The sequence below is a fragment of the Typopeltis vanoorti genome, chromosome 8, assembly GCF_054136105.1.
Source record: "Typopeltis vanoorti isolate ZY-2024b chromosome 8, IOZ_Tvanoo_1.0, whole genome shotgun sequence".
Classification (NCBI taxonomy): Eukaryota; Metazoa; Arthropoda; class Arachnida; order Uropygi; family Thelyphonidae; genus Typopeltis; species Typopeltis vanoorti.
In genome coordinates this window covers 14,934,730-14,947,456 of record NC_143556.1, presented here as the reverse complement: position 1 = coordinate 14,947,456, position 12,727 = coordinate 14,934,730, and the positions used below count along the sequence as shown (strand labels likewise).

Genomic DNA, 12,727 nt, shown 5'->3' with positions numbered 1-12,727 from the left:
CCTTGAAGAAAACCCTGATTGATTCAGCCAGAGAGGCATGTGGTGAGCTTGTGTGCAAGGATAGAAAAATCAGAACTCCATGGTGGACACAGGAAGTTAAAGAGGCAGTGAAGGAAAAGAAGAAAGCGTATCAAAAGTTCCTGGCAAATAAGTCAGCTTGTGCTCTTAGAGAATACAGAGACAAATGTAAGAAAGCTAAACACTGTGTAAAACTAGCTAAACAAAAGTCATGGGAGGACTTTGGCAAGAACATAGAAAATAAATATCAAGAAGGTGGTAAGATATTCTGGAGGTTGTTGAAGAAGCTTAGAAATGGAGGAAAGAGTGCTGTAAAAGGAGTTAGAGATGATAAAGGTGACATGAAAACAGGAGAAAAAGATATCCTTGAAGTATGGAGTAATTACTTTGAAAAACTGCTAAATGAAATAAGCAGTGATAGCACAGTGGTGAAAAACACTCAACAGGCATACAGTCAGGAATACATATCCATACTTGAAGTAGAAAAAGCTATCAAACGTTTGAAATATGGATAGGCAGCAGGAGTAGATGATATTTGACCAGAGATGCTGAAGTATGGTGGTATAAAAGTTTTACAGTGGTTGCACTGTATAGTTCAGAAGAACTATACAGCGCAAGGAGAGAGGGATGAATTCCTGATGATTGGAGTTGAGCTCTGATTCTTCTCCTTCTGCAGCTTCTCCCACTTAAGTGGTGTCATTGTTGATGATGAGTCTCCTCCACATCCTCCTGTCTTGGGTTGTCACCACATCCAAGTTCTTCATCCTCAAGTTCTCTTCTTTGGCCACCCGCGATTCCTCCTTCCTTGCACATTAATCTGCATGACCCTTCTTCCCACATATTCATCCTCCCTCCTCATCACATGACCAAACCACCTCAACCTTGCCTCCTGTATCTTCGCTCCTACGTTTGTAACTTTCACTATTCCCCCCTCACATAGTCATTTCTCAGATGATCCTTTCTGGTCACACCGCACATCCACCTAAGCATTCTCATCTCTGCTACTTCCATCCTGCTGATGTTATTTTTCCTCAGGGCCATAGAGCTCTGATAGTTCCCATATATAAAAAGGGAAATAAAACTGAATGTGAGAATTACAGAGGTATTTCCCTACTGAGTGTTTCTGGCAAGATTTATGCTAGTATACTTGAGAAACGATTGAGAAGAATTGTGGAAGAAAAGCTTGGTGATGAACAAGCTGGATTCAGGTCAAATAGAGGCTGTCAGGATCAGATCTTCACTTTGCGACAAATAGTTGAGAAAGCATGGGAATATAACAAAAATTTGTATTTAAGTTTTGTCGGTCTGGAAAACGCATATGACAAGGTGCCAAGAGAGAAGCTATTCAATATGATACAGTTATATGGGTCAATGGGAAATTATATCAAGCAATACTTAGTCTTTATTTGAGTTGTAAGTCAGCAAATAGAATTGAAGGATATACTGAAAGATGGTTTAATGTTAAATCTCAATCTGGTGTGAGACAAGGCTGTACATTATTCTCTCTGTTATTCATTATTTATATTGATCACATTATGAAGGAAAGTGGTATTAAACATGATATCAGAATTGGAGATGTTAATGTCAGTTCTTTTCTTTATGTGGACGATGTTATTCTTCTAAATAAATCTGTTACAAGCCTGCAAGATTCCCTGACTAAATTGAATAACTGTTGTCATAGATATGGCATGAAGATCAGCAATAAAAAGACAATGAAAATAGGTAGAATCATTGAAAATGTCAACTGTATTGTGAACGGAGAACCTGTGGAACAAGTAAAACATTTCATCTACTTAGGAATGATTTTTAGTGAAGATGGTAAATTAAATATGCAAATAGACAACAGAATCAACAAAGCTGGTATGCTAGGAAGTCTGTTGAATAGATTCATATGGAATAAGAGAGAAATTAGTCGGAACACTAAATAGCTGTATACAAGACAGTGTTCAAACCAGTTTTAACTTATCGATCTGAGAGCTGGGTCGGAAGTAAAACACTTGAACAACGATTAGAGACCGCAGATATGAGAGTCCTGAGAAAGATTAGAGGTGTGAACTGATGACATCAATGGCAGTATCATATTGAAAACGAGGATATCAGGAAAGAACTAGACATTGTCATCATCCAGGAATGCGTTAGCAGAGCTAATATCAGGTGGTGTGGGCTCCTTAAACAGAATGGGCAAGGAAAGATTAGCAAAACAAGTTCTCTGCCAGGTTGGCAGGAAAACGACCCGGAGGAAGACCAAGATATAGGTGGATTGATACCGTACAAAGTGCCTTAGATTATAGTAATATAAGATCTGATGATGTTGGAGTCTTGACAAGTAACAGACTGATTTGGAAGGAAATTGTAGATAGGAAGTTAGTAATGTTGTAAATTTTTCATGTAGTACTATCATATCTTGTACACCCTTTGAGGGTACATGTCAGGAATTTAATGATATGAACTTTCGTTGAAAAGCAAAACTTCGCAACAGGATTTGTTCATGCCCTGATATAAAAGATACTGATTTCTTTCATTGGTTCATTATTTTTAGGTAAATTGTACATTAGGAGGTCTGAAAAGTGAGTTTATCTTATATAAAAATAGTGAATGTTAAAGATCCAAATTATTTCAAAGCCAAATGTATGTAGAGACTTGGAAAGTTTTGTAATTTTGACCAGAGAGCTTATGAAAATACAATCCTTAGTATCAGAGCTGTCTTAGCTTGCAATACTTGAATGACATGAGGGTTGCCCAAGTGTCCATCAGAGCTGCCATTCACATTTTTCGAAATTCTCCAGATCAGACCTCAAAAATTCCCCAGATTAGGGAAAAATTCCCCAGGTAGTGTCATAACTAGGGCTCGGATTTTTAGGTTGTAAAAAGTGCAAAATATGCATCCAAGTATACACTAAAATCATTTGAAACATCCAAAATATGCTCTTAAATATGCAAAAAACTCAAACTATACACTTAAATTCTTTTATTAATTTATAATTCTGCATGGTTTAATTAAAACATTACACATAAATTAAAAACATAATATAAAATACAAAAAATTGACATTTAAATAGTTACCTACTAACTGACCAGAAAAATGACTTAAAAATTTGCTCATTTAAAAAAAATTTTTTTTATTAATTCCCTCATTCTCTTTTCCTGTAACAAAGTATACTTTCATTTAAAAAAAAATTATACATTTATATTATAATTGTATAATTTAATAATTAAACTTAATTCATTTTACCTTTTACCTCTTTAAATTTTACAGTTTCTTCTCTTTTTTTTTATTTTTTATTAATTCCCTCTTTCTCTTTCCCTGTAACAAAGTATACTTTCATTTAAAAAAAAAAATCATAAGTTTATATTATACGAAGAATACATGCTTTACTTACTTTAATTGACATTTCCTCCCTCTTCTTCACCAATATCTTCTGGTAATTGATCACATTCCCTTTGCTGCTCTGCGGTATTAAGTTGATTTTTATATCTATTATGAACTGTGTGACTTTACAACTCCTTGATTAATGTTTTTGGTGGCTCCCAAGAAGTACACATTGCATTTTGTCTTGCTAAGCGCTGCTTTGATAGGATTCTGTCTCTCACAGTTTCTGTTTTTAATGAATTAGCTAATTTTGTTTTTATACAATTCACTTGTGAGAAAATTCGCTCCATGCGATGAATGCAGCAGAATAGTAAGATTTGTCATAAAATATGACAGTAAACCATATTTATTATTATTAATGCCATCTTTTATGTCAGTCAATGAATGCCAATATCTTTAGTAATTAGTAGATCTGATGCTACGAGACGATAACTTCTCCACTCATCATCTATTTGATTTAACCTAATATCATCAACAAGTGAGGGGAATTGAGCAACAAAAGGAATAATGGTAGATGATGACTGGCTAGGGTCACTAGCAGCTTTTGGGTCCAAGATTCATAATTTTGCAACAATGCTGTCTTCTTCGAAGAGAAATCTTTTCTTTATTTGCGAACTAAGTTCCACATGAACCTTTAAACAATCATTTTTAAATCTCAAGAAAATAGAGTTATCTTCGAAAGGGTTTCTAATCAAGTGCGCCATTGCTCTAACACCGAAGTAAATATCATTGACATTTTTATAGTTGTTTTGGTTTTTTGGATCAATTTCTGATAATTTAGCTGTTCTTAAAATCTCATCTTTAATGAAGCAACATAAGTAAATCGAGATATTTTGTTGATACATTTAGGAATAGTTGGTGTAACCCGAAATGCTCTGATTGAAAATCTATATTAAATGTATTTACTTTTTCAAGAATATACTGAAGGAAAAAAAACATTCGTCTGGTTCCAAGGTCAGTAAGTGTATCATAAATTTTTTTGGCATTGTCAATTTTATCTGTCCTTGATTCATTTTGAAAGTATGGAACTAATGCATCATACTGTTCTAAAATAGTTGATACCACTTTTTCCCTCAACAGCTACCTGGTTTGAGCAAGTTTGGGAATTTTATGTGTAGCTATATCAGCAGCTTCTTGAAAGAGTACAAAATCTCTTTGCCGCTTAGCACTGCAGGAGAAGTAGGAGGTTAAATCCTTTAGAAAAGCTTCTAAGTATGAGGGTAAAACACTGACTGCATGACTAGTGCATAGAGCAAATGAATGACAAACACAATTCATCACAAAAACAGATGGGACATCATCTTTCAACAGTTTCTGAAATCCACTGTTAACGCCCATCATGGAGGAACAGTTATCACTACCAAACCCAATGATATTGCTAAGGGGAATGCCATGCCCAGCAGAAGAGTTTTGACAGCGCTGTTAAGACTTTTAGCACTTCCGTTCTCTACACACACTATGTCCAGTAATGCATCAGCTACATCTTTTTTATCCGTATCAAAATACTGTACAACAGCAGCCAAGATTTGAGTGACGGAGATATCTGTACTCTCATCTATTATAATTGAAAATTTTTGATTCTTGCATATTTCGGTAAGTTGAGACTTTTCATGGAATGATATTCCATTCTGAATAACATAAGAAAGTTAAGTTTTCTTCATTGGCTATCCAGAAATGCGCATTTACACATCGTTACAAAATGATCAACATGAGAAAATGGGACGTTATGCTCAGAAAAGAAGGCAATTATTAACTCACTTCTAGCTAATTGTTTATCCTCTGTTGACGCTTTCTTATTAAGAAATTGAGTAATAACAGCTGTCGGCTTAGCAGACTGATAATTAGTTTATTTTTGGCTGAATCTTTATGCTTTCTTAGCACAGATTTGTTTGCATTTTTAAATGTATTATTACAACACTTACAGTAACTGGTATCTTTGCTGTTCATGTCTTGCTGAAGCCAATCTTTTAATTCAGGATATTTTAACCAATCTTCTTTAAATGCTTGAGAATACCACTTCTGTTTTTTCTTTGATGGCTCCATATGGTTGGATTGGAAGTAGCATAAATATGAAAATAAGTAAAAATATTGATAATTTAAACAATTTGTCAAACACTGTACAAGCACAAGGATCTTTACGATAACATTACAAGAGGTTGCGCTATATATATGTAACGATGTAAAACCTGTGTGATAAGAAAGGGAAAACAAAAGCAGAACAGAGCAGAAACGGTTTCTTTATCAGATTTCTCAAAAAAAAAAAAAAATTGTGAGTATAATAGTAAAATATGACAAAATATTAAAATTCAAACTTTTGTTCAAATTTCCCAATATTTTGGGAGTTTTTTTATTAAAAATCTCTAGGTAACTCTAGGAGTGGCAGCCCTGGTGTCCATATACAGCAATCTATCGTTCATTTGACCTACAAAATAACGACCCTTTAGTTAATCAACCTCTGCATGTCAGCCGACTTCTGTAGAGCACCATGTAATAGTACTTCAATTATCCCATGCTTCAATTATTCAAATTCACTGTTCTGATAATTGAGGGATCAGATAAATGGTAGATCACTGTATTCATCTTTTATTAGTGCATTTGATAAAGATTTCACTGGTCTGACAGCCGTTTTGAACTTATTGGTTTTCTTGAGAGGCCACGGTATAAGTAAAGGGTCTTCTCCAAAAAGTAGGCAATCCCCCTAAGGCAAATCACTCTAAACTCAACAAGTGACCCGAAGGATCATTTAACTCACTACTCAGTGACAGGCTCACCCTACCACTGAGACTTATATCCTAGAGAAAAGCCTTCACTGATATGGACCACATCAGTGAATCTGGAAGTTGAAGATCTCTCTCCTAAGGTAGTACCTTGTTTGCTCTCTTAAGAGAGCACAAACTCTCATTCAGTACTAAAAAATCCCAAATGTCAGAGTTGTATAAGTGAACTCTCAGTCAGTGCATAATAGTAATTATCAAAAGAAAAAGCCATATGGCTTCATTTTGGCAATGTAAATTATATAGAAATAGTATATATTAAAGATCCAACATTATTTCAAAGCTGAATGTATATAAAAACTTAGAGAAAGTTTTGAAATTTTGACCAGAGAGCTTATGAATTTATCTATTTCAGATAGCTCAGTGATTGATATTTTTTATTTATTTGTTTTATTTTATTTTTAATCTGTTTTTAATGTTTTCTACTGTGAATTAGTGGGGGTCATAATCTAGAGGTTTGTAAATAGTATGGTCTCGGACCAATATTTATTTTGATTCTATTCACAAGTGTTGAGGACCACAATATTATTGCTGTTATTTGTTTTGGTAATTATTATTTTTTTCATGATTTATAAACAGCATTGAGTTCACTGTTAAATTTCTTTTAGGCAACAAAGCTTGCGTAAGGATGTTAGAAACAATGAGCCTGTTTGTCAGTATTTGTGGGTTGCAGACACCACATTCTTTATGCTTAATGAAGTATAATGTGTGCATGCAATATACGAGTAATCTACTGTTTATCCAACTATATCAGGGTGTGTGGTGGCAATTTAACTGAAGGTTCAAATAAGTGAAGTATAATTGCACATGCTCTACTATGTTATGTCTGACATATGTGGGTGGGTTAACTGAAGGATCATTCTTTTGAAGGTGAAATAAACTGGTGTTTATCTTACTTTCAAATCAACATAATAATCTCAATCTATGTTTGAAGATTTGAAGATTACATAGTAATCTTTATTACATAGTAGAAGATTACATAGTAATCTTCAAGTCATAGTAATCTCAATCAACATAGATTGAGATTACTGTGTGTGTGTGTGTGTGTGCGCACGCATGCAGAGATATATATATATTTGCTTTATTTTATTTTATTTTATTTTTTTTTTTTTTAGAATATGCTGTATATGAATGGTTCTCTTATGCATGAAGTGTAATGAAAATACTTTCAACATTTATGAATATTCCATTTAGTTTTGTTAAATCTGTTTATATTATTTATATCAATGAGCTATTATTTAATAAAATATCTACTTTTTTGTGTTTCTATGCAGACAAGGAGATGTATCAGATTCAACGTACATTCTTTTGGGTGGCCGATTGAGATCTGTTCTCACAAGAAGTGATGGTAAAAAGCGATTGGTTGGAGAATATGGCAAAGGAGATCTTGTAGGAATTGTAAGTATTCCATGAATTTCAATTAGAGCTTAACTTTATAAAACTAAACTAGAATAAAAGAATGTGTTGTAGCTTTTTTTTTTCCTCACATATTTTGCTGGATAATGCATATCTTACTATTTTGTGAGATGAAAAAAAATAATTTCATAATTAAAAAAACAAATATTTTATTACTTTTTTATTTTTTTTAATCATTCTCTTACAAAACATTCAGATACTGTGTAGCTCAGTTCATAATGACAATGCTTTATGGTTAGAAAAAACTTAGGTACAAATTCCATTTTGGACATGAACTTTTAAGAGCTTTTTTGGGTTAAAGCAAGTTAGTAGACATATAGAGGTGACAGAATGTTTCACTCTGCAAAGCAAGCAAAACAAACCACAGAATGCACACAACTGACAAATATTCTGACTCTGTATATAGGATTAACTACCTTATTGAAGCATTAATTAGGTTTCTAATTAATGCTTCAATAAGGTAGTTAATCCTATTAATTGTTACTTCATGAAAAGAAATTGAGCCTAACACATTACAGGAAAATGAAATACAAAACAATTCCATATATACAGTATTGGTGTGTTGTGTTCATTAATTAGTAAGCATTTGATTTATATTAGTTTTGAACTAGTAATTCAATTTTAATTTAGTATATTAATCAAGAATTATCTAATAAGAATAATTAGATATTAATAATTTCTCCTCTCTCATAGGTGGAAGTTCTTACACAGACTAAAAGATGTACTACTGTTATGGCTGTGAGGTAACAACTTTGTAGTTTTGATCTTTCAGTTTCTTTAAATTGATATTATTTAAACATGTAATTTTTATTAAACTAGTCTAATTTGCTTTTTTCTCAAGTATCTTCACAGCATTTGAATTCTTTAGGTATACTCAGTTTTTAATGAATATTGTATTATATATAGTATATAGATATAAAAGAAATATTTGTGCATCACATTATTATGGACCTTGTTTTTAAAGGTGACACTGTGATAAGCCACAGTACATGTGCATATCATCATCAGATTCCTCATATGATTCCTTAAGGGGTGTTCAGAATAGTATGATAGTACTACCTGAAAAATTCACATTATTACTATACTATTGACTATTTTCTTTCAAATTAGTTATCTATTAGGAGTCCAATGTTGTTTGATCTTTTATTTCAGCCCTTTAACTGCATCAATCCATCTGGAGATATCTACTATTACTATCTAGTCTTTTATTATTTTTTTATTTTTTTTCTAATCCAATTCAAGTCCATAAGATATTATTATTCTATGGGTATCTCTATGGAATCAAAAGACTCCATGGAGATACACATAGGGAGACCCACACTAACCATCATTCACATAATAGTTATTATATCTCACCTTAAATTTATTCATCATTGTCAAGTAAAGGGAAAACATCTAAAGTGACCAGCAGAAGCCACTGATTTGTAATTAGCAATGGTTTAGTTTAGTTTTGTTTTTTATGTGACTCCTACCCATAGTAGTATCATGGGCAGCCTAAGGTATTTTTAAAATTTTTTAACATAATACAAAATATCTTTTCCCAGCAATCAAAAATGAAATTTTCAAGCCATTTCAAGCTTCCAGTAAATGGGGCTGTGGTCTCATATTGGTGATGAAATTCGTTTTACATTTTGCTGCATTAAACTTGTACCCCCATTCCTTTGCCCATTTATTTAGCTTATTATTCTTATTCCGGGCAACTCTAAGGAGTCTACAGACTCATCAAGGGAGGCCCTAACATCATGTCAAGAACAACTATTCGACATTCACACAGTATCTATCGTACCTCGCCTAACTCATTCATGGTCGTAGCACCCACAACAGACTCTGGCAGCTTATTCCACTCATTCACCACGCTCCAAGTAAAAAACCTAATTCTAACCCTGCTAACCACTCTTTCTTTCACATTCTTTGCCCTTCCATGTATGTCCCCTAGTCCTCCCACCATCAGTCCTATTCTCAAAAATATCTTCTGGATTAATCTTATAGAAACCCTTCAGTAATTTGAATGTCTCAATCATATCACCCTTTTCCACCTATCGACCAATTTTTGCAACCCACAAATCTTCAACCTGTTCTCATAAGGTTCATTCCACAGACCTGCTATCATCTTGGTCACTTGTCTCTGGATCCTCTCCACCTCCTCCCCATCAAGAAGAAACCCTGCCGCCCATATCTAGGCACAGTAGTCTAGATGGGGTCTTATCAAGGCTCGATACAGAGGAACAATAACTTGTTTGTCTCTGCATGTTAAAGTATTTTTCAGAAGCCAAGTGATTTGGTGAGCTGATTTAGCCACTTTTGCAATGTGTCCCCTAAACTTCAATTCCCTATCCACCAACACTCTCAAATCCCTGGCCTCATCAATCTCCTGGAGTACGGTTCCACCAATGTGATATACTGCTGCTATTCTTTTCACCCCAAAATGCATAACCTTACACTTTGCCACATTAAATTGTCTTCCATTTTCCCTAGCCCAGTCCTCCAAACTATCCAAATCATCCTGTAAAATTTTGACATCCTGTGCACTCACAATTGCTCTACCCAACTTTGCATCATCAGCAAACAAGTGACCACTTCCTCTCAGATCCTTTCCTATATCATTGATGAACAACTTGAAAAGTAGTGTTCCAAGAACAGAACCCTGTGGCACACCACTAGTCACAGGCCGTCTTTTGGACTCAACTCCTAAATAAACCACTCTCTGGTATCTCTCCAATAACCACCCTCCTATCCATCTCACCAAACCTATATCTACTCCCATCTGCTGTAGTTTACTGATTAGAGTTCCATGTGGTATCCTGTCAAAGGCCTTTGCAATGTCCAGTAGCATCACTGTAAACCCATTAACCTTATCCAGTTCAGCCGTCACTGTGTTATAAAACGTGAGCAAGTTACTGAGGCATGATCTACCCTTCACAAAACCATGTTGTCTTCCACACAATATCCCATTTTCATCTATCCAATCCTGTATTCTTTTCTTGACTAATTTTTCCAAGACCTTGACAACGATTCCTAATATGCTAATCGGTCGGTAATTTACAACAGCAGTCTTGGAACCTCATTTATGCAGTGGAACTATTTTCCCCCTCTTTCCATCCCATCAGGACTAACCTATACCCGAGACTCGAATTAAACAAAATGGTCAAGTACCGACAATTCTTTAGCCGTCCAATCCCACAGATGTATTGACATTGAGGTTATGCAATAGACTACTCACCTCTATTTTATTCACCACAATTCCCATATAATCTATTGGTTCATTCATTTCTGCAATGTCTCCACCTGAATGATATATTCTTGCAAAGTGCTCACTCAGTAACTCAACTATATCAGCTGATTCAGTTACTTTCCTACCATCGGCATTCTTTAAAATCATTCTGCCATATACATTTTTTCTTTTACTTGCAACATATCGAAAAAAACTGTTTAGGATTCTCTTTAGCCTGCGTGGCCAATGTTCTTTCGTAATCCTTTTTTGCTTTTCTTACAACACTCGTTAACCTTCTGGCCTGCGATTTATACCGTTCATGTGCCTGCTAGTCACCTTTCTCCTTAAATTCCCCCCATAGTTGTTTCTTTTTTTGCAGCTCAAGCTTAATGGTGTTATTCATCCATTTAACCCCTACTTGATTTATTATTCGGACTCTAGGTATACAGTCAGCCATTGCTTCATGCAAACACTTCTTAACTGCCTCCCATGCACTATCAACTTCTAGCCCTTGCAGTTGTACATGCCATGCCACTGAACTAATCAAACTCCTAAGCTTGTCATACTTACCAGCCTGATAATTCCACATGTACCCTGTCTTAATTGTAAATTCTACACCTTTAGCCACCTCCCACGTCAAGACCCTATGATCACTCTCACCATTTGGTGGTAATGTGGTCATATTTGTTACAGCCAATTCCTCAGATACAATTACTAGTCAAGCACTCTCTGACCCCTATTATTTTCCATTACATGCTGTCGCAGATTGTTATCCCTTAATAACTGCATAAAATTCAATTCCTTCCTCCCATGTGTCCTCTCATCACTCCAATCAATGTGACCATAGTTGAAATCTCACATGATAATTACCCTCCTTCCACTCATTTCTTCTATTTGCTTGTGCATACTATCTCCACCATCTTTTCCATCACCTGGTCTATAGCAGCACCCAATTGTATAGTTTGTTCTGCTAGCCACAATCTCACACTAAATGGCCTCAAATATGATCTTTTCTCTATCCTGCAATTCAACTTCTATTCTCGTTGGCTGCAGCTCATCAGCTATCATCAACAATACTCCCCCCCCCATCACATTCAATTCGACTAGCTATATCATCTACAGTCAGCCATGTTTCACTAATGCCAATAATCTGTGGTCTGGAAGTGCCAATCATGGCCAAAAATTCTTCCTTCTTGTTCCTAATACTCCTAGCATTAGTGTACTTGAATTTCAGATCCCCATTAGCCCCATCCCTACCTTGATGCCTTATACTAACTATCCCATTCTGATTTGTTGTCCTTATTCGCTTGGCCATATTATACTCATACACTAAACTGCCTCCCTAACGTCTGCATATCTACTCCCCACCCTTTATAAATCTAGTTTCCCTGATTCTGCACATCCACTTCATTCAACAACACTTTTTCAAGTCTCCTTACACAGAATCCATTCAAATGCAAGCCATCCATCTTATATAGATCCTTTCGCCCATCGAACTCACTCCACACGTCCACAAATTCCCACTACTCGTCATACATAACCCACGCATAAAGTCATTTGCAATTATGGCCCTCCTTTTAAACACTTCACTGACATACCGTGGCAAAAGACTAATCATTCTAACTCTCTCACTCTTTTCTTTTGCTACCTCAAACAATTCATTCAGGTCCTCTATCATTTCCATTTTATCTCCTTTCAAATCATTCTCCTCCACAACAATCATTTCTTTCGCCCTTTCCTTTTGCTCTCTAATAGACTCAGTTACGTCCTTGATGGTCGCAACAAGTTGGTATGATTTTGTCAAATCCTCTACTAACACACCTTGTACTAACAAATCTCCATTTGTTAGTACAAGGTGTGTACATACAACACTCTCTCCTTCATTTTGTTTACATTCACACTCATACTTTTATTTTTCCTATCATACTTTTTATTATT

The 12,727-nt window shown here is 35.0% G+C and overlaps 1 protein-coding gene across 2 annotated transcripts in view; it reads left to right on the top strand.

The window, feature by feature from the left end:
* Positions 1-12,727, top strand: part of sws (patatin like phospholipase domain containing sws) — a 945,916-nt gene that overhangs the window by 329,658 nt on the left and 603,531 nt on the right. For both annotated transcript variants that reach the window (XM_090396526.1, XM_090396525.1), the window contains exons 16-17: positions 7,437-7,560; positions 8,272-8,321. In XM_090396526.1, the coding sequence (XP_090252652.1) occupies positions 7,437-7,560; positions 8,272-8,321 (174 nt within the window). The remainder of the gene's footprint in view (positions 1-7,436; positions 7,561-8,271; positions 8,322-12,727) is intronic.